The sequence below is a fragment of the Sycon ciliatum genome, chromosome 4 (genome assembly GCF_964019385.1).
Source record: "Sycon ciliatum chromosome 4, ocSycCili1.1, whole genome shotgun sequence".
NCBI lineage: Eukaryota > Metazoa > Porifera > Calcarea > Leucosolenida > Sycettidae > Sycon > Sycon ciliatum.
In genome coordinates, this window is record NC_088646.1 from 40381584 (window position 1) to 40403661 (window position 22078).

A 22078-nucleotide genomic window follows, 5' to 3' on the forward strand; every position below is an offset into this window, starting at 1 on the left:
AATGCAAGATTATGTCCAGTGCATTGCGTATGCGCAATTTTATCGATTGTCAAAATGGCCGCACATAATCCTGTCGGTGCGCTAGCAACTCTGTCCAAAGTGAATTTTGACCATGGCACATCAATTGTGGTGAGGTCCTAATGTTTTTATCAGCTTGCCAAGGCCGTGGAATGCATAATACCATACTCCGTTTCCATGGTTACCATGGGTTGTTACCATGGAATTTCGTAGTATGCCTTGTGCGATCACGTCTAAAATTTGTGGACTCCATCATTAGCCCCTTAGCAACAGTTTAGGGTCAAGTTTTAGGTCAATGTTAGAACAGAGGCCATGCAGCATGTCTGTGTATGATGGTCCTACCGGTAGGTCCTACCGGTAGGACCGAGGTCTATGCAAGCTATCACTAAACAATGGTAGTAGAATTCCGTATCTCCTCTACCTACCTGTATGTTATCTTGTATCTTATCTCCTCTACCTGTATGTTATCTTGTATCTTGTCCACACGTGCAGTACAAAGATCAGGTTGGCATTGTCTCCGGCCAGATGCCCAAGTTTGATGTTCGGGTATCGTACGGATCAGGCGTGCGATGGATCTTCCATCCCGGCTGTCTGGTACGCCAGCGAAGCGCTAATGGCGATGATTTCTCCCAGGACTGGTTTACTGACAGCGGTGCAGATGCCACTGATGACACACTGGATGAGCAACGGCTACTTGGCAGTGGTACGGATTTGGTAGCGTAGCAACAATAATGCGCCTCTCATTGCCATGCCATGGCGCTTCTCTCACATGATTCTAGTCCTGGCACCATGATAAACAGTTTGATGCTCTTGCTGTGCCACAACTAATTACTTCATGCAACAGCACGGCTGACTCCAGCTGCCTGCCTGCAGTCCTGCTTTGAAGCATGGGGTAAATGAAGCTTGGGGTAAATGAAGCATGGGGTAAAGAAGGCGCTGGCACCCTGTACCAATGCATGGTTGCGTATCGGCAGGTCTGGGATTGTATGGTCTGGGATTGTACCGCGCTCTTCGCCAATGAATGGTTGCATGTTGGCAGGCCTGAGGCTGCACGAACCCCAGTGAGATATTGTGACATGTCGCCTGGATTTCATTAAACAACCTTGATATAAATGTGGCCATTCTGCATATGTTTGCATAGCGGCTGATGCCCTGGAAGTGGTATGAATGCTGTTGAACCTACACATGCACAAGTACAGTAATGGAAAGTGTAAAGGGGAACTGATGCAGGGCGCCAGCTTTGTACTTTGGTTCGGATTTCACCTTGTGCAACTGTGCCAAGATGTGTGTGTTGTGGTGTGTGTGTGTGTGTGTCAATAAATGTGCTCGCGTGTATCAACGTGTGTGCCTGTGTGTACTAATACGTGTGTTTATATGAATGTGTGTGCGTGTGTGTATGAACGTGTACATGCATGTGCGTATTTCTGTTCCTGCCCCACCACCAGCTCTAGCAGGTGTGGAGGATCCAAACTTGCAGCGGTTACTAATGAGCTGGGTAGCTGACATGGTTCTATCCCCAGCCACGGCCATAGCCAAGTCCGTGCAAGAGGGCGATGTGGAGAAAGTGCGCCGCGAGCTGGAGCGTCACCAATCACATGTGAGCGTGCAGCATGCCTCTGTGTCACACTCTGGACTGGACTTGTGTATGTGTGTGTGTGTGTGTGTGCGTCCGCAATTTTGACTTCCACATGCGTGCGTCGCTATGTCGATCACTTTAAGAAGACATTATCTTGATGTGTGCAGTGCTTGTGGGTATGTTTGTGTACAATTACCTGTGCCGTGTGTATACGTGTGTGCACACTGTATCAATTCTGTATTATGTGTTTGTGTGTACGTGTAGATCAATGATCGTGTTGGCGAGCACAACCAGACGTGTTTGCACATCGCCGCTGGTCTGGGCATGACGGAGATCATGGATCTACTCATTCAAAAGGGAGCTATGCTCTCAGCCGAAGACAAAGATGGTGATCAGCCAATACACTTTGCTGTCATGGGGTGAGTAGTACATCTGTCACATCTATACCTGCAGTGCATCTATACCTGCAGTGCATCTATACCTGCAGTGCATCTATACCTGCAGTGCATCTATACCTGCAGTGCATCTATACCTGCAGTGCATCTATACCTGCAGTGCATCTATACCTGCAGTGCATGCAGTGGTTGTACATGTACATGTATGTCTGTTCTGACTCTAGGCTGAAGCATCTTGGCAGTGTGCTGAGAAACACTGTACTCCCACTCTTGCAGGCTTGCTGTGCAAGGGAGAGAGAGAGAGACTGGGGGTGGTGGGTAGATATGCTGTGTTTTGTTTGCAACGCCGCAGCAATATAAGTACCTGTAGACGTCGTAGTCATATACCAGTACATATACCAGTACATATACCAGTACATTTGCTACAATTGTAAGTCTTGCAGTACTTGTATATCACCAGTCCACTGTCATCATCCCCAATCATCTGCTTATATGAACGTCCACTCTGTTCTCCTGCACTGCACGCAGCAATGAACCTCGCTCCATTGCATGCCTGGCGCGTAACCACGCCGACATCAACGCATGCAATCACAAGGCAGCGACGGCACTGCATTCCGCGTGTTTCCGTGGCAACGACTCTAGCGTGGCGGAGCTGCTGCGCCTGAAGGCCAGTGTGACGATACAGGTATTATCATACGTGTGCATGTAGTCTACTGTTACTACCCACCACTGTCCTGTTTGATATCTTGTCGTTTGATTACTGCAACGCCAGTTGTGGGTCCGTTTGCTCGGCTTGCCTGGGACGCTTACTGTTCCCACGTCTTTGCCACTTACTGTCGTCATGGTGAGAGCTTTGATTGCGGAAAACCCGGACTCCAGCCGAGTCTCACGCGGACCGTGAATTTTTTTGATTGCCATCAGCGTGTGGGTAAAGTGGTTCTCACTCACTCAGACTGTGTGTGTGTGTTGCTGCTCATACGTTCTAATCTTTGTGTGTTACTACATGTACTGGTGGTGGCGTGGTTGTTCTTGCCATGGCCTTTCCTCAGGACGGTGCAGGGGACACGCCGCTGCATGATGCCGTGGCAAACGACCATGGTGAGATTGTGGACATGCTGCTGGATGCTGGCGCTCCACTGGCTATCGGAAATGATCGTGGCTTCAATATTGTCCATCACGCGGCGCTCAAAGGACATCATTAGTGAGTAGAGAACAATATGGCAAGTACTCTTACAGAAGTAACAGTTAGTCAGTACTGCTGTACATGTGCATGTGTCAGTGTGCTACTGGCTGCTAAGAATCTGCTGAATCTGCTAGGAATCTGCTGAATCTGCCAGGAATTTGCTGAATCTGCCAGGAATTTGCTGAATCTGCCAGGAATTTGCTGAATCTGCCAGGAATTTGCTGAATCTGCCAGGAATTTGCTGAATCTGCCAGGAATTTGCTGAATCTGCCAGGAATTTGCTGAATCTGCAAGGAATCTGCTCAATCTGCTAGGAATCTCTCTGCCGTGAGATGGCTGCTCCACAGCGCGGGGTCACTAGACAGGCTCAGTCTGCAGAAGGTAGTCCTGTGACCGGTCTGGCCGCTCTGGCCGCTCTGCTCTCCTTTCAGGACACTGACTACAGTACCGGAGGCCCTGATGATTGCCCCGGCGTGGCCGTGACGTTTGACATGAGTGATTTTGATTTCCTGTACTGCAGTGTGCTGGAGAAGATAGTGCGCAGACACCCTGAGATGATCAACTCGACAAAGCCCGATGGCTGGACCGCGCTACATCTAACGGCGTTCAACAGTCACATGGGAGCCACCACTGTACTGTTGCAACAGGTACATCCTGTGTGCTCTGTGCTCTGTGTGTGTGTGTGGGGGGGGGGGGGGGGGGGCATAGGTCGACATGTCATGTACATGTATGTGGCTATGTGTGTTGCACAAAAAAAGAAAGAAAAAAAGGGACTCATTGCATTCCCAACTCATCACAACCACGCGCTCTCAGCCGAACCATACAGACACCAGCAAGGAACCCGGCCCTTAGAGTGCGGATGCAAGTTTTTGCGATCCGCGGTGGAGTTTGTTTCACCGGTGTAGCTGCCTTCGGCAGGACCGCACCTACACTGATTTGTTCTAGTGTTGATGTATGACTCAATAATATGGAGACTAACGAAGATATGGACTTAGCTCTGCTGACATACGAGGAGCTGCTCACAGTTGCCCGAGCTACAGGACTGACCAACCCGGAGACAATGGGCCGACAAGACTTGGTTGTTGCCCTTCGCAAGGAAGGACTAGGAATACGGAAGTCACCAGACCAAATGGTAAGCGACCTGCTCTCCACTTTCCAGCTGCTTAACGAGACTATAAAGGGTATGGCTTCAGAAATAGAATGTCTTCGAACGAGCAAGACAGACGCCATTGTCTCCTTGCAAGTAGAAGTTGCTCAACTGAAGGGAGTAGTAGAGAGAATGCAGTCCACAAATCCCGTACCCGTAGCGTCCCCAGCTTGCACTGACCAAGAGAAATTGTACAGTAGCACTGCAAGGAAAGCTGCCTCACCAACAGGCACACACACCAGCACGGACGGTAGTACACGTACTACTACAAGAAGTAGTACCCCAACGGCCAGACCTGACCTGCCCACCAAACCTCAAACGCAAGATACAAGCACAAGCGACAATGGGTGGCAAAACCCACACCGCCGCCGCCCTGCACAAGCCGACACCAACACTACCAGTAGTCCACTGAAACGCACTATCACAAGCCAGTTCACAAAAGAGCCAGCCCGTACCAAACGCACTGACCTTCAGGGCGTGGAGCGGGTGAAGCGCACGGCTTTCTACCTTGGCAATGTAGACCTTGGATGCGATGCTGCCTCAATTGAACTGTGGTGTAAAAAGAAAGATGTCGAAGTTTTTCACTGCTCAATCTCAGAATCACGGTACTTTGGTACAGCTTATGCCCACCTGGTTGTGGGAGAGAACTGTGTAGACAAGATCCAAGGGCCTGACTTCTGGCCTGACAAAATTAGTATCCGGAAATGGAGGTTCCACACTGACCAGACTGAATCTGAACAATGAGTAAACCAACACCTCAACTTGACCCTAACGCAACACCCTTCTATCCCTCAACGCCCTTAGCCTCCTTTCCCGTAGCCTGCATCAATGCACGTTCCCTTAGAAACAAATCTGCTGAGCTATCCGACTTTCTCACGACCAGCTGTCCCCTTGTTGTTTGCATAACTGAAACCTGGTTGTGTCCACAAATTTCCCTCTCCTTCCCAGGCTATGAATGTTTTCGAAGGGATCGACCCACCTCCGAGAATAAAATTAACACCAACGACTTCCTGGCCTATGGCGGTGTTGCTATCTTAGTAAAATCAAGTGCATTTGGTCCTATTACCCACCGTACAGACCTACATCTTCCGCAATTCGAAGCTACCTGGGTAGAGATATCGCCATCCACTGGAACCTCTGCTTGCCCCACGCGCCAGCAGCCCATCCAAATTGCGGCTGTCTACCGCCCACCGTCCACCGACCCGTCGGTGATAGATAACTTTTACGCCTCATTTCAAAGCTGCTTGACTAAAATACGGACCCCTGGCTCGCCAGTCCTCATCATGGGAGATTTCAATGCTAAATGTTCCACCTGGTATGGAACAACAACAGACACTGCAGGCCACCACCTTTCATGTCTTCTTGACATGTTTTCCTTGCAGCAACACGTCACATTCTCGACCCACCGCTCCCACAAAGGCAATGAGGCTGCTCTGGACCTGATGATCACTGACACTGCAGCCAGCATCTGCGATCCGCGCCCCTCAGCCCCTCTCGGTCAGTCGGACCACTCAATTGTTCTCGGCCGTTTGTGCATCCCGACATGTACCGCATCACCACCTGCACCCAACACTACACTGCCCTCCCATTCCTTCCAGATACCTGACTTCAGTCAGTTTGACATCTCCTCCATTCTTCCCACTCACCTAGTTGCTCTGAATGAATCCATTGCTAATGTGAACTGGCATGCTGCTCTCCAGTTGAAGCTTGGAGATCCAAACCGTACTGCTCCAGCATTTTATGACATCCTTCATGGTCTATGCTCCGCTTTCCTACCCACCCGGTCGCGCTCTTCAGCCCCTAGACGACGTACACCAAGTCCCCCGTGGCTGACACGTGCTGTTAAAGCTCAGCTGAAGAGGAAGCGAGACTCGTACAGCTTGTATCGCAAGTATCCTACCCCTAGCAATCACGAGCATTACAAGTACGAACGTAACAGAGCACGAATCCTATCTAGAGCGGCTCACCGCCAGTATGTGTCCTCCATTAGCACTAACCCCTCATCCATTATTGCATCCACCCCTAATTTGTTCAAGTTTGTTAAGCAGCTTCGTTCGCCGACCCCTGTTGGAAACCCTATCATCACTGAACTCCATGAAAATAACACAGTACACAACGACCCTACCCAGATTGCCAATGCTCTGAATCGCCAATTCATCAGCTTTGGAACACCGGATGATCCTGCATGGTCTCTTCCTGGTATTCCATACCACGGGCTCCCAGCACTACCCTCTTTTAGCACTACTCCCACCGCCATTGCCCAACACATCCGTCGCCTAAAGCCGAAGAAGGCGGCAGGTGCAGATGGCATATCTCATGAACTCCTAAAAGCCCTGTCTCCTAGTATAGCTATCCCTCTCAGCCTAGTTTTCAACCAGTCCTTCGCCACCGGAATCTTCCCTGATGTCTGGAAGGCAGCTGTGGTTGTGCCTATTTACAAGAATAAAGGCAGTAAACTGTCTGCATCCAATTATCGGCCGATTTCACTCCTTTCCACCATTTCAAAGCTCTGTGAACGTGTGGCATTTGGCCACTTATACCACCATGTGAACCCGGTCCTTGATCCGTCACAGTCTGGATTTCGGCGAGGCGATTCGACCGCCTGGCAGTTGCTGAGGCTTGTGCAGAAGCTCTATGAATGCAAGGATCAGAAGCAATTTAGCCTCCTATGTTTTTTCGACCTGAGCAAAGCATTTGACACTGTCTGGACAAGGGGTCTCCTCCATAAGTTAGCAGCGTTTGGCGTAGCCGGGACGTGTCTGCAGTGGCTCACCAGCTATCTCACTGAACGTCGACAGAGTGTCCGAATTGGACATGTCTTGTCCGCCCCTCTAACAGTCCACTCTGGAGTGCCCCAGGGCTCTATCTTGGGGCCTCTATTGTTCATCGTATACGTTAATGATTTGGCAGGTTTGGATCATACCTCACTCTACGCGGACGATACAGCGCTCCATATAACCGAGCCAGGATTATTACAAGCCTGCGACTCGCTACAGTATCACATTAATCAAGTTGTGCGCTGGATGTCGAAGTGGAAACTCCGCCCCAATGTGTCGAAAACGGCAATCATTTGTATCCCCCCACGACCCTCCAGTGACCTCACCCTCTTTACGACTCGGCTTTTTACTTTCCCTGATGATCCCATTGCTATCAACATTGTTAAAAATCACAAACACCTTGGTATATTTCTTGATGAACACTTGTCCTGGGATTCGCACGTAACCTATATTGAAAAGCGAGTTTGCTCCACGATAGGCTGCATTTCTCCTCACATCTCCCATCTACAACATGGTTGTCGAATACAAATTTATCACTCTTATGTTCTTCCTTTGTTTGATTACTGCTCTCTCGTTTGGTCCTCCGGTCTATCCTCCGCTCTTATGCATCGGTTAGAAGTCACCCACCGTAAATTACTTCGATTAATATTTCGCATGCCCCCTCTGACCTCCTCTCAGACGCTATACATTTTGGCTTCCTCTTCCCCTCTCTCAGAACGCTTTCCCCACTCGGCATGCAAATTCATTCACCGTATTAAGCTTCAACTTGCTCCTCCTCATGCACTTGCGCATTTAAGCTGGTTCAATAATAGCTCGCGTACTAGATGTTCTCTCCATTTCCCACTTGCCAGATCATCGATCCTTTTAAAATCCCCTCTGTTCAAGTCCTATTCTCATTGGTCTCGGCTTCCGCAGGAGGTAAAGTCTCGTGACACCTTCGCTGCATTTTGTTCCATTCTGCCCGCGCCTAAGTCGAATTGAATTGAGTTCGTTGTTTTCCATTGCTAGCCTAATCTTCATACTGCTCTCTCCAGGTTCCTATAGCACTTCTTTTGTTTTGTTTTCCTTTCTCTTTTTTTCTCCTTCTTTTTCTCAGTTGTCCCCACCATGGCTGGTTAAAATCGCCCGCATCACATGCTTATTGGCACTATGTCATCGTGATTGTGGAATAATAAAATAATAAAGGACACTTCCGTTGAGAGATAACATTGTTCCAATATTAATATTGTTAAAATTGGAAATATGGCCGAAAGCTCTGTCGCAATATTTAGTTCTGAAGAGATTCATTGGCCAGAAAAAGCCACTTCAACCAGCCATGTGGTTTACTAGTGGACCAGGCTAAAATTATAAGTAGTGGCGGTCAATCCATCAGCCTTGCAAGCTGGTGTATGGTGTAATCCCAGCACACGTTGCTATGTCTTACATAGCTTGTTCGCGATCATCCCTTCAGCAGTGGGCAGGAGTATAATATGAGTGCTCAAATACACTGTACCTGTGTTCTGTGCCATCAGTGCATGGGCATTAGAACACGACACACACATCATCTTTTATTCTATCTCCATCATATTGCGTGCATCATGCCAGGGCGTGTGGTAACGCTTGAACGTACCAGTAGTACAGTGTTTGCTACTGCATGATCACAGTGTTGTCTTCTGTCTCTTTCCAGCCTGGGTGCCAAATCAACGCCAAGACAAACACAATGCAGACACCACTGATGCTGGCCGTGGAGAAGGGGGCGTCGTCGTGTGTCGAGCTGTTGGTCAGTTACGGCGCAGAGCTAGAAGAAAAGGACAAAGATGGCGACACTGCCCTGCACACGGCAGTAATACGTGAGAACATGCAGCAGACGCTGAAGAGGATAGTAGTGAGCAGCGACGTTACCAGCGAACAGCAGTCTCTCCTGCTCAGCCAGGTCAGTCAGTCGGTATATCGATGGCGTGTGTCTCCTATCTCCCTGCTGTGTGCCACCTTCGGTAGTTTTGGTGGTCCCCTTGCACTGACGGCAATAGGTGTACACTAATGGTCTAATGCCAACTAGAGCAACGGGCGGCACCAGAACTAATTAATTTAGGACCAACTAATGATCTGTGTGTCTTAGCTTGTATTGTTTTCGGTCATATCACCCTGGCTAAGAGGACACTGAGCTAGCTGTGCACGAGAGGAGGTACATGTACCACGATCACTTAAAAAGAGGTTTTCAGAGCAGACCGGCATGTGAGGAGACCTAGTCACTGTCTTACTCATTTCTATGCTTTTCCTCATTCGCAGATTGCACCGAAGCTCGGCCTGGACCCGAGCTTGGCGGAAAGCCAGAACGCGGTGGCCATTGCCTGCTTTCTGGCTCAGGAGGGTTGCAGTCTGACAGCGCTCAACAAGAAAGGCAAAACGCCACTGGACATGTGCTCTAACGATAAGCTGAGAGCTCTGATCAAGAAGTTCGAGAAGCCGAAAGGGTACGTGACTGACGTTGCGCACCACATAGCAGTGTAGCGAACAGAGTAATGTTTTGCTTGTCCCTTTTCCCTTAGTAGGTGAACGAGTGTGGTGTATGTGTGTGTGTGTCATTGCCTATTTATCACGGTGATCCTGGGTGGGTGCATGGAGCAGGCTTTGTAATGGCTAATGTACTGCACACACGTACGCGCGCGCACACATGCACACGCGCGCGCATACACACACACACACGTATGCGTGCACACATGCACACACGCACACACACACACACACACACACACACACACACACACACACACACACACACACACACACACACACACACACGCTCTCTCATCGTGTTGGCGGTCTGTGATCCGCATGTCATTTACAGATGGTCTCCGTTTCACGGCAGCAATCGGGTAGGCGGATTGCGAGGCGCTCAACCTGCACACCCGCCTAGAATGGCGGTGAAGCTGAGTACTGATGGAGCGGCTGCTAGTTCCACTGTACCTAGGACCACTATGCCTAGTTCCACTGTGCCCAGGACCACTGGTGGTGTTAGCAGTGCTGGTGGTGCGGAAGTTATCAAGGTTCACACACCGCTGACAGAGTGCTCGGTGTGCGACAACAAGGCCAACATCCGTTTCCAGCCATGCGGTCATGAAATGCTGTGCGAGGCATGTTCTCAACGCTCGGCTCGCTGTCCTTTGAGAGGATGCAAGGTAAACACTACACACTACAAGTACACACTACACGCTACAGTACAGTACACTCTTGTGTATACTATACTACTGTACATTGCTGACTCATGTACAGTAGTAGTACATACCCGCTACACTCTAATGTTTTATACAATAACAGTTACTGCAGTATTGCTGTGCATGACCGGGTACTGTGTGCATGACCGGGTACTGTGTGCATGACCGGGTACTGTGTGCATGACCGGGTACTGTGTGCATGACCGGGTACTGTGTGCATGACCGGGTACTGTGTGCATGACCGGGTACTGGCTCATAATAATTATACACTGTACGGTAGTAACTAATACTTGCTACCCCAGTCGATGAGTACTTATCTGTTGGTACAAGTAGTAGTCTTACAAGCCCTGATTACATTTGAATGCGTTGAGCTCTTTGTTCATTGTTGTTCTCACATTTTGCTGATTGTAATAAAAAACGTTGTGTCGAGTAGTCTTACAAAAAAACAGCGAGTTACTTGTAGCAGTGTGTAACATGGCCTGGCAGTTACCTGTAGCGGTGTGTAACATGGCCTGGCAGTTACCTGGCTATGCACCCGCTTGCCTGAAAAGTGAAAAATACGTGCAACTAGACTAAGTACGAATAGAAGCAAGAAGAGAAGTGTGGACAGGGTGGTACTGTGATGTGCTGTTAAGTGTACTAGACTGCTAATACATGTTCATGTACCACGTGAAGTCACGACGTATTGTTAAAACCTGCTACATGTGCAAGTATCCAGTGTTAGGAGCAAACAAATTATTATTTTTTGCTCCTTCTGTGTGCTATTTGTTCCAATTCCATGCAGGCTGCTGTTTTGTCCAAGATCAAACTAGAATATGAACCAGCACCTGCTCAAGCACCCGCTGCTGTTGATACTGCTAGTGTGGCTGGTCCTGATGATGATGCATGCATGATGTGTGATAACAAGGCAACTGTCACGTTTCAACCATGTGGTCATGTGGTGACGTGTACAGGTGAGTGTGGTGGTACTGTCCCTCTGCCTGCCGGTGTCTGTCTGTTGTGCGGCAGAGAGAGAGAGAGAGAGAGAGAGAGAGAGAGAGAGAGAGAGAGAGAGAGAGAGAGAGAGAGAGAGAGAGAGAGAGAGAGAGAGGGGAGGGAGGGAGGGAGAGGGAGAGAGAGAGAGAGACGGAGGGAGAGAGAGAGAGAGAGAGAGAGAGAGAGAGAGAGAGAGAGAGGGGGGGGGGAGGGAGGAGAGAGAGAGAAACCATTACAAGCTTGAGTGGCACTAGTATTAGGGAGTTCAGTTCCGGTCACTGAAAAGCGAAAAATGCAGTCACAGCTCGCCTGTACAAAGTGAATGGGCGCCTCGTGACTGCAGTTCGAGATGCAGTTCGAGGCTCGAGTATCTTCTCCCGCTGCCTTTTCGGCCTTGTCGATGCTATTTCTAGGTAGCTGAGGTCATTACTTGTCCAATGGTGCCACACATGCCATGCTTCCAAAAATAATGCCTCCGCGCTTGGCGCGGATGCACTTCGAAGTACTAATTTCGACCAGATCCGTACTCGGCCCCGCGAGGAACACCCGATTTTCGTGTTCAGCGGCCTCGAATTAGCCTAAACCAAGAGGATTCTAGAACATTGAGGCTCGCGCTTTATCGCGGTAGAAGGAAGATGATCACAGAAACCAGCCCACGGCGATTTCCTGGTGGTAAACGAAAAAAAATCGAGTGAACTGCGCACACACTGTAGAAGCAGTGACGGTGAAAACGGGTGACTTGTGCAAGCAGGCGCGCACGGCATGCGTGCACACTGCATGCATGCACACATCCTGTATCGCCATGTATGCACTAGATAGTGCAGTGCTGGACGGAAACCACACGGCTCACATACATACTTGCATTTACTTCTGTGACTATTTTCTCCCCCGTTTTTCGATCTTCAATCGAGTATAACTCTAGATTGCCTTGGAATTTTGGATTCAAATTTTCACAGGTTGTTTCTCACATCTTCCCGGTTTAGAAAAACTAGCGTTTTATGCGAAACTCGCGAATTTGGTTTTTCGATTGAAGTCCCTACTAGTATCTGCATGCCTGGAATGAAGAACTGCGAGTGCCAATGCATGTACTTCAGGTGTGTGTGTGTACATGTAGAAAGTGATAACTGTAACAAGATGCAGTGGTTAGTGTTTCAAAGAGTATCCCTGAGTTGCACAGTATTGCTAGAAGCAACTTTCATTTATCAAAGCGCTGTGACTACTTGTGGACGGGTACATGTACGCGGAGTGATTACTATACACTGATGTCTAATACTGCTGATGTTGTGTCCTTTGCAGAATGCTGTGTTCATGCACGTAAGTGCATCCTGTGCAAGAAGGCCGTGGTGAAAACCATGTGTAATGGTGAGTGTGTGTTTGCATGTGTACTAGCAACTTATTCCAGTGTGCATGACCGTATCTCTCTGTACACAAACTGGCCGGCCGCATGCTTGTACAACAGCATGATGCTATGAAGAGTAGTCTTGATTGTGTGCCAGACTGCAAACCAGTGAGAGGATGACTGTACACGGTCACGGGATGAGAGGATGCACTGAAACTTGCCTACAGTGCTTGAGGGTGGTACATATAATGCCAGATGTCCATGAAACGAAATCTGCGCCTAATCGGCGGACCACGGTGACCAAAGTAAAGTATGGTTTGTAGTGGGCAGGCTCTTCATTCTGGTGTGACTTCTGTCTGCGCCAGTCACGAGTGTCTATGACACCAACATTTTAATACACCTAAAATCACACGTTATACAGTAGCCATGTCACAACACACCGTTCTCTTCATTTTTTTTCTCAGGTGTTGAAATACCGCGGGGTGGTGCTGCCGGCAGACCGGCACCAACAGCGGCTGCTGCAGTCCCAGCGGAGGAAGACAGCTGCCCGATTTGCTTGGACAACCGCTCGAACGTCGCATTCATGTGCGGCCATCGTACGTGCAGCGAGTGCTCGCCAAAGATCTACGAGTGCCCTATATGCCGCAAGCCAATCACAACCAGAATTGAACTCTTCTAACACCCGGTGTGTGTGTGTGTGTGTGTGTGTGTGTGTGTGTGTGTGTGTGTGTGTGTGTGTGTGTGTGTGTGTAGTAATCTCTCACCCTGTTCCTCGACCCCCCCTCCTCCCCGTTCGCTCTCCGCCGATGCAATTTCACCATCATCTTGGAAGGCTGCTCTGCTGCTCTGTGCCAGCTGCATGCTATACTATACTCCATCTCCAGACAGACAGCACTGTTACAAACTTGTTATCTTAGAGCTATAATTATTTGCTGCTTGGTGGCATGGTCTTGGGTTCAAAGTTTCTGGGTTTTAAACCTTTTAAAACGCCCTTTACTGCAACAACATGTACAGATTTGCTAAAGCTCGGCCGTCTAGACTTGAAGTTTGTTGCCAGACTCGTCCTCTCAGTGTCTCACTACACTTAGATCATTATGACTGTTATTTTAGTACTAGTATGTGCTACTTTGTCTGCTATTGCTGCTCGTTGTGTCACTTCGCTGTGAAACTCTTTACTTTTTTTTTAAGAATTTGATTTACCCTAGCAGCCTAACGGTGTCTTGCCCGTGTAAGATGCTGGCATGGTGACCGTCCCAACAGTGGACTATATCTGTAGCGCAATGCCGGGACAGTACCAAATGCTGGCGTGTAACTGTTACAAGAACGTCTGGGTACACCTGCTGATGTGTACACCTGCTGATGTGTTCCACAAGAATACAATGCACACGTGTGTATGACCTTATATGCGCTTGTGTCTTCTCGCCGTGTGCATGCCTCCCCGCCTGCCATGCGCTGTGCGTGTGCTCTGCTGTGCCGTTCTCTTTCCTTGCTGCTCGTACTGCGCCGCATAGTACCATTAGATTGTGTTGCTTGTCTTATGCCCAAACTGCCTTGAGGAAATTTTTATGAACCTTTCTGGTGTCAGCATATGCAATCAGTTTTGAAGAAAAAGAACAGAAGAGCTGACGTCTTTTCGATCAACAATGCTTGCTTCTTCTGAACACTTCTTTCTTGGTTCAAGCTAGCCATTAAATTACACCTCTTTTTAAAAGCATACTGCGCAGTTATACTGTGACATCATGTTTTAACAAGAAAAGCGCTGCAATGACCCCTGCTGTGTTGTTATGCACTGCAGATTGGCACGTGCCTTGCATGCACAAGCAATTCTCACTAGGGTGGGCAGGACAAACTAAAAGAGGACCTGTGACTCGCCGTGCCCAGAAACACGGTGAATGAATGAGACAGTTATGAAGTAACATAGTTGTGCATTCTGATCTGGGCAGTCTACACTGATTTTTTTTCAGCGGAGGCGGAGTACAGGTGGAATCCTGATAATTCGAACCGCAAAATGCCAGAGAAAAACTTCTAATTATCTGGACATTCTACAATTATCCAAACGTGCACCCACAAACACACCTGTACTGGGTGAAGTGCATGGCCAAGGCGGGGCAATGATTTGGTCTGGCCGGCCCTGCACAGGCTGCAGGTTCTTTGAGGAGGCAATTAATTAATGCTGCATGCCACTGTACAACAGTCCACTGGGCCCAGGGTGTAGTACTCCCTCCAGTCCACCATGTACCAGGGCCCAGGGTGTACTCCCTGCAGTCCACTACATGTCACGTGCACGCTTGCCTCAGTCTCCTCCACTTTTCACACCCCAAATGAGAAAGAGCAGCAGCTGCATGCAGGTCACATTCGGCCAAGCCATGGAAAGTTATTCTTTGTGTGCAAGCCTTTTGAAAACACATGATGTCGTGTCAGTTCAAATCAGGCTGTACAAAAACAAAGTACAAGTACTCCCTGGTCGGAATCATTTACACGAGAGAGTCGCGCAGCTAGCAACTCCGTGATTTTTACCCACGCATGCGGATCTACTAGTCGAGTATACGCGACCGCACAGATGCGCACACACAGACACACGTGGCCACCAGCTCGAGATGGCAGCGGCGAAGAGACGACAAAAAATAATTCAATTTCTTATGAATAATGTTGCACTAAACAGTACATACATTTGAACAGGATTTAGAAAGCCTATACAACTAACAGCACGTCACCAGACTTGCAAATGGCGGCCAAAAAATGCTGATGATGAAATCTGCGATGCTAACAATTTCACCAGAATAAAACCTTTGAAAAGAGGGTGGAGATGGGTCATGGAATGACCGAGGCAGACGAAACACTCGGAAACAGCCAAGCAGAACACGGCCCACACTAACGTTACGGCTAGGGAGAGTGAGACGGAGAGGACTAGAGGCAAGGCACATAGCAGATCGCGAAAATAATGTATCGTTACAGGCAGTGGGCGCACGTCAAGTCACAGCGGATAATACATTATACCGCACAGGGAAACTGGCCCATCTACAAACAAATATGAGGAGCAAACTGGATGAAAAGAAGCGTGTAGTTCACAAGGACACGACACACACACAGAAATGATGACAGAGAGAACGAAGTGTCCCCTAAGCCCATGGAGCATTAACAAATAGTACAGTTGGTACAATCAGTAATGCACACGTGACCACGGGCAGCACCTAAGTGGACAATGAGCCGAGTGGCCGCCCTACCACATCTTCTTGTGTTCGTCAAAGCTGACACCGCCCGGGCCCAGGGTCACAACCAGCAGGAGACCGCCAATGACGGAGAGCATCTGAAAGAAATCGTACTTGATGAAGTCACGCAGCGGCGAGTTGTGAGCCAGCGACCACCAGTCGTTGATCAGCAGATTGCCAACAAAGAGAATAACGGTGAGAACGAGGGCAGAGAGCTTAGCCTTGAAGCCGATGGCCACCAGGAGTACCAGGATCAAGCCAATAACAAAGAAGATAATGTGAGCAACATCTTCAAAGGAGAAGACCGTCAGGAACATGAGCACTAGGAGAAGACGACCAGTCAGCTGCATGTACGTGCGAGACTTGTTGCCACCCACCGACGGAACACCGGCGAACATGCTCTTGCCCTCGTCTCGAATCTCCGCCAGCAGCAACAACAGACCGCCGCTCAACGCCAGATTTCTGCACGAACATGAACAAGCAGCATGCCACCACGCCACAGCAAGCCAGACGGGTGAATGGTATTCTGGTGAAAACTAGGAGATCATTATCTCGGTGAAAAACATGTATTCCACCGCATAATACTGTACGCTGATCTCTTGCACGATCCATACATGCCACTGTGATCCCATTGCACTATCCACAACGCATGTATGCATTGCATGCACTAGAGTGGCAAGACGTCTGGTGCAGTGTAGCAGTAACCACACACCGCATGCACACAGTATGTACATGCACATAGGCCGCAGTACGAATACAACTTGTTTACTAGTACATGTACACAGCGACAATACCACTTTGTGATCTCAAACACAGCAGTGTACTGGCAGGTATTAAAAGCAGCACAGCAGTACAATAATAGCATCTGCCACTGAGTTATTCCGCCTGCTAGCGGACGTCGTGAGTTCCCTCGAGTACGGAGACGAACACGTAGCTACTTTCCTTACAACACTACAACAATACAACAGCACTGGTGACAGGAGATTTCATACCAACAGAATTTGGTGAAGGAGAGTGCAGATGGTCGCACTACATATTTTGGACCTTTTTTCTCCACTGTGTTACACGATGATCGGATTCAGGGTGGGTGCGACATGCAAAGGGCAGTGACCTCACTGCTATGTCATCATGTTCCATAAGGATGTGCAAGAAAAATAGATTCTATCCCTTTGGCCTCAACTTCTTTGTTGTCCGGTTGGCCATTGTATCCGTCGTCGTGGGACCGACGTTAAACCCCTAAAAAATAGCAACAATTTTTGCATCATATCTACAACTAACTTGTTACACATAGACCTCTCTTTAGCTGTTCAGGTGCCCTTGATAAGCCTGCTTGGGCGACATCAGGGAGTCGTTGCAGCTCGGGCAAACAACACGGGCAGGTGGGCCGTGGAACTATGTGAGTTTCGCTCCCGGGTTGCCTGCTCTAACGACCCATGGTGCAGCACGCATGCACGTTTGTGTACAGTGTCGCCAGTCAGAGGCACATTGGGGGTCAGGTCTAGGCCCAGACAGAGTCACATTAGGGGTCAGGTCTAGGCCCAGACAGATTCTGCCGGCATTTCTTTAGGCAAAATATCGAAGAATTGAACGAGCGGAAATTGCCGGCAAAATCGGAGCAAAATATTGAGATTTTGGGTAAAAATGGATAGAATCGATGCCTGAAACTTGGATGTCCTTATTTCTTACCCATTCGGCATGATACACTGCCCAGGATGAGATCATATCACCGAATTATCACTGGGATTCACTACGGATCGACATGATTTCGGAAGACCCCAGTGACACTTGTGCGAAAACCCGTGTTGAGAAACCGACCGTGCGATTTTTATGAAACGTTGTACGGGAAGCGGATAAAGTACACGTTTTTCTGGAGCAAAACGCAGCAAAATATGGAGTTTCTAGTGCCAGGCAAGGCAAAACACCGAAGATTTCGCAGCAACATTTTGCGTCAAAATATAGAGTCGAGAGGAGCAGAATCTGTCTGGGCCTAGTCAGGTCACAGTCTCCACTGCAATCACGTGCTACATAGACCACGCATCAGGCAGTACTTTCAACCTCGGGACCGTCGAGTTGTACATCACTTTGGGTACGACAGTCTTGTGTCGTTTCCAATGATACCAGGACTCCCTGGGTGACATCATACCACGTACGCTGATCAGTATGCTACGCCGTGTACCTGGCAAGCCATTCCCTGACCGAGTCTTCTTGCTGCGTGGACAAGGTGAGTAACGCGGGTGACTCAGTCCTAGCTGTACCCTCACACAGGTGTACTGGCTACAGTGCCTGATGATGTGAATACATCTAGCTAATAGAGCCCAAAGGTGGCCATGAACATTTGGCGTGTAAGCGGTGCTTTCGATTATTGTTTCAGGGCTGCCCAGAATGAATTTGTTGTCTCAGATTACCGTATTTTCCCAAGTACTCGTATACATGTAAGCCACACTTTCAACACCAGTTAAATAGGGGACATGTTTGTATTTCGTGACAAAAAGCCCGGGTGTGCCTTGTACTCCAGTGCGGCTTATATTCTGGAAAGTACGGTACCCGACTGACTGTCTACTGTCTACTGCCTACTGCCATGCAGCCGCAGAAATAGTTTTAGTCTCACAAATAGGTACAATAGGGGATAGAAGCATGGCGCTATCGCGTTGCTGCTCGGTGACACATTCACATGCGTACAGATAGCGGCACTGGGTGCGCGAGAGGGCGGGGCAAGCGGACATCGGAGTTACTTGCCTTCGCTATATGTGTATGCCATGTACTAGCTCGAAGCATATTGACAAATCTTCTCTGAAGATCGCCATGAGAAATGGCCTGCGTTCTCGAATCCAAGCTGCAGATTGAATCGCTGCCCGTATGGACGTACAATGTTTAGGAGAAGTTTTGCAAATCGGTACGAAACAAGTGCCGTCATCGTTGCCGATTTAAAAACGTGTTCATCGCACCATGCTTTAATTAACTTAAAAGATAGACATCACTGTCTGCAGGATTTCTTACCTCAAGAAAAAGTGAAGATTCCACAGGATACTGTATGCCAACGTCTGCATGGTCATGGCACACAACACAACAAATACGTGCACAATACTAGGTCAATGAAACGTGATGATCGCAGTGCAGACTTCGTACTGAATGTGCTCACCTGCAGAATCACGACCCCAAACAGGGTGCCAACACCAATCTCCACTTTCATGCGAATCATCACAAGAGCACCTCCAACCAACTGTCCGAACAGATTGAGAATAACGAAGAGGTTGGAGAGAATCGAGCCACAATTCCACGTGGACTCGATATAATCAGCCTGCTCTGTCCATTGGAAAAACATGCGAAATCCATCCTCCAGGAAAGTGGCAACCAGAAACAAATGGGCTAAATGAGGCAAAACATGTTTGCTTTGTCTCAGTATCCGGTCAGCTGCGTCCTCAGCCTGCTTCAATACCTCGTTTGAGGCCATTCTGGATAGCTCGAAACTAAGAACTACAGACAGTTCCACCTAAATGAACTGATGAGTGTGGTGGTAGCGATTCCACCAGCCCTAGGCTCCAAGAGCAAAGAAGAAACTCAGCTCAAGACAAATTTTGGTTTCTCTTTGTCAGTGCCTGATCCAACACGGTTGAACAGTGTACTACAGTCTACAGGTATCGTGTACGTGCTGTGCATGCATGTGTACGTGTCGCCGTTCTTCAAAAGAAAAAATGCACATTTTTGCACCTAAAATGAAGAAAATGAAGACGTAATCCTTGATTTCGTGCGTTCGGATGTTGACGTGATCGTGACACGTCGTTGTGCACGTACTGCACTATGACTGTGTTTAGTTGTAGCGCTCTGTACTGTAGTGTTTGTGAGTGACGAGAGTCGCGAGACCGACCGGAGTCACCGGGTCACCGGATCGCGGCTAGCTTCGCACACCTACTACTACATGTACAAGCAAAGATCTGCGATAGGCGAAGCAGCTGAAGACCATGAAGACTGACTGAAGTCAGTGAAGAAGCCCGGTGACTAGTCGACTGGCGCAGTCTACTAGTCAGGGAGCCGACCTTCAAAAAAGTGGCGCTCCAGGTCGGGCGAGATGGAGTACAAGATCTCTTCAGCAATGGGTTATGGGTCTTAGTCCGGGAGCTGAAATCTGTAGGATGCTTTTTATTTTCGGGGTATGCCACTTCAGAGGGAGGACTTGAAACTTCGCACAGAGGTAGGTAAGGGTCTCTAGAGGACGATTTGAGAACTTGGCCGTCCCGAAGCTGTGCACCAATGCCTGTGCAAGGAGGTTTGTTCGCTCGTCGAACACTATTTCGTTGCCGTGATTTCACAGTTTTTGCGCCATTCAGCGCTTGAAAAATGGGGAAAATCAGCGGGTTTCGCTGACGTAACCAGACATTTTCATGCGAATGACTCAATTTTGCTAGATTGTCAAGAGAAACACAAAGAAACACGAAGCGAAACGCAAAGTCACACCGTCGATGAAGTATTTTTCATTCTGTTTGTATAATTGTGTCGTTCTGAGTTCTGAAGTAACATACAGTAGCTGGTTCGTCGGAGGAGGACATGACTGGTGTTCCTGAGATTGTCGTGCGTAACGGCTAAATGACTTGCCACTTGACCCTGATGTCGACAGGCAGGTCTCGTAGGAACTGTCCGTCTCCATCGAGGTGACTCTGGATTGTTTTTACCAATAGTGTTTTGTAGATTGATCCTCACTACAAACAAGAGTACTCCTGCTACAAACGATTTCCTGCTAGTCAATGAGCGGACTGACAACGTGTGTTAAAGGTGGTAAGGTACACACCATGGCAGCTGCCTTGAACGGAATCTTTGATTATACCAGTGAACGTAGAAATGCATGACTTATCTTGAATAACGTCTCTTTGAATCATTGTTTTGTTGAAGTTTCGGATGCTGCACAATGACATGCGCGTACGTGGAAGCATTCACATTGTAGAAGATCATGGGATGATTATTTCCCTACTTCATTCAGTCCTTTGTGTGGTAAATTGAGTAGTAGTAGACGTAGTATATTTTAGGAATTTCCGCAAACGCAATCAGTAAATGTGGCGGTAACATGTAGAATATAATCATGTTAAAACTACAGCTACGGTGCATCATATTTATGTGAACAAAGGGCTGAATGCAGATATGTAAACAGTGTCATGGACGCGATATACATCGGCACCACCGCATACATCCAGGCAAGACGATGTAGCGCAATATCTGTGTTGAACGGTTTTTGATCCCTTCATCATGGAGAACATTATCCATTCTTCATCCGGTTTGCGATCCTCTGCTCTGTGCTGCCAACGACGTCCACTTGTTGCTCACATGTGTAGTGCTGCTGAGCGGGTTGCCACATTCGGACATGCATCGGCGAGTACCGTAAAAGCCCGTAATAAGGCTGTTCAGGACTCGCCTTCACTACTATGCAATATTTGCCATTATGCCAGATTACGCTGGCACTTGCAGTGCACTAATTATTTCTTGTTTCTATATGCTTGAGTTGTATCTGTCGTGTATCTTTCTTGGCTCGATATGAGTCCGTTTATAGTTAAAGGGGAAGTATACCCTAAAATCAAATTTTCACCAGTTGTAGTCTTCTGGGTGCTGAGTCGAATGGTCTTGGTCCGAGGAAGCTGCGACGCTCCCTTCCTACTTGAATCCCAATCGAACTCGCGCACTTCCACCGAAACTGGGTGACTGCGCCCTACTAGATGGGGATTTGTATGCAAAATGTCACTAAAAGCGCCATTTCGTTCTTATAAAAGCACGGATGACCGCGATTGGCCCATATGTTGTAGTCTTTTGGACGCTGAGTCGACTGGTTTTGGTCCGAAAAGGCTGCGATGCAGCGTTCCTCCTTTATTCCCAATCGAACATGGTTGAACAAGCGGTCACGTGCTCCTGCGTACACCAGTCAGCTGGTCACCGTGCCTGCAGGGTACAACTTACTAGCCTGTTTGACCTTTTTTGGGTGCAGTCCTGTCACTCGAGTTGAACTCGAGTTGAACCTTGGTGTGAAAGTTGTCGCCTGCTGGCGCGGTGACCAGGTGATTTGGGCACCCAGGAGCACGTGACCGCTTGTTCAACCATGTTCGATTGGGAATAAAGGAGGAACGCTGCATTGCAGCCTTTTCGGACCAAAACCAGTCGACTCAGCGTCCAAAAGACTACAACATATGGGCCAATCGCGGTCATCCGTGCTTTTATAAGAACGAAATGGCGCTTTTAGTGACATTTTGCATACAAATCCCCATCTAGTAGGGCGCAGTCACCCAGT

At 48.5% G+C, this 22078-nt stretch overlaps 2 protein-coding genes across 2 annotated transcripts in view; one reads left to right on the forward strand and one right to left on the reverse strand.

The window, feature by feature from the left end:
* The window catches only part of LOC135816164 (E3 ubiquitin-protein ligase MIB1-like), a 21559-nt gene extending 7187 nt beyond the window's left edge, over window positions 1-14372 (forward strand). Inside the window, exons 10-21 of the mRNA XM_065329558.1 lie at window positions 511-721; window positions 1464-1615; window positions 1859-2013; window positions 2518-2674; window positions 3039-3190; window positions 3693-3819; window positions 8763-9008; window positions 9365-9549; window positions 9924-10254; window positions 11075-11243; window positions 12562-12627; window positions 13069-14372. Of these exons, the coding sequence (XP_065185630.1) occupies window positions 511-721; window positions 1464-1615; window positions 1859-2013; window positions 2518-2674; window positions 3039-3190; window positions 3693-3819; window positions 8763-9008; window positions 9365-9549; window positions 9924-10254; window positions 11075-11243; window positions 12562-12627; window positions 13069-13283 (2166 nt within the window). The 3' untranslated portion in view covers window positions 13284-14372. The remainder of the gene's footprint in view (window positions 1-510; window positions 722-1463; window positions 1616-1858; window positions 2014-2517; window positions 2675-3038; window positions 3191-3692; window positions 3820-8762; window positions 9009-9364; window positions 9550-9923; window positions 10255-11074; window positions 11244-12561; window positions 12628-13068) is intronic.
* An 840-nt stretch (window positions 14373-15212) lies between these two features.
* Window positions 15213-19420, reverse strand: LOC135816166 (surfeit locus protein 4 homolog). Its single transcript, XM_065329559.1, has 3 exons — window positions 18953-19420; window positions 18811-18854; window positions 15213-16275 (listed from the first exon to the last, which is right to left on the reverse strand). The coding sequence occupies exons 1-3, from the start codon at window positions 19262-19264 to the stop codon at window positions 15825-15827; spliced, it is 807 nt and encodes a 268-aa protein (XP_065185631.1). The 5' UTR covers window positions 19265-19420; the 3' UTR covers window positions 15213-15824.
* Between the last annotated feature and the right edge of the window lie 2658 nt (window positions 19421-22078).

Coding starts and splice junctions, on each gene's coding strand:
- LOC135816166 (XM_065329559.1), bottom strand. CDS start 19,264: ATGGCCTCAAACGAGGTATTGAAGCAGGCTGAGGACGCAGCTGACCGG. Junction 18,855..18,952: donor TTGGGGTCGTGATTCTGCAG/GTGAGCACATTC, acceptor ATGACCATGCAG/ACGTTGGCATACAGTATCCT. Junction 16,276..18,810: donor AATCTTCACTTTTTCTTGAG/GTAAGAAATCCT, acceptor ATGTTCGTGCAG/AAATCTGGCGTTGAGCGGCG.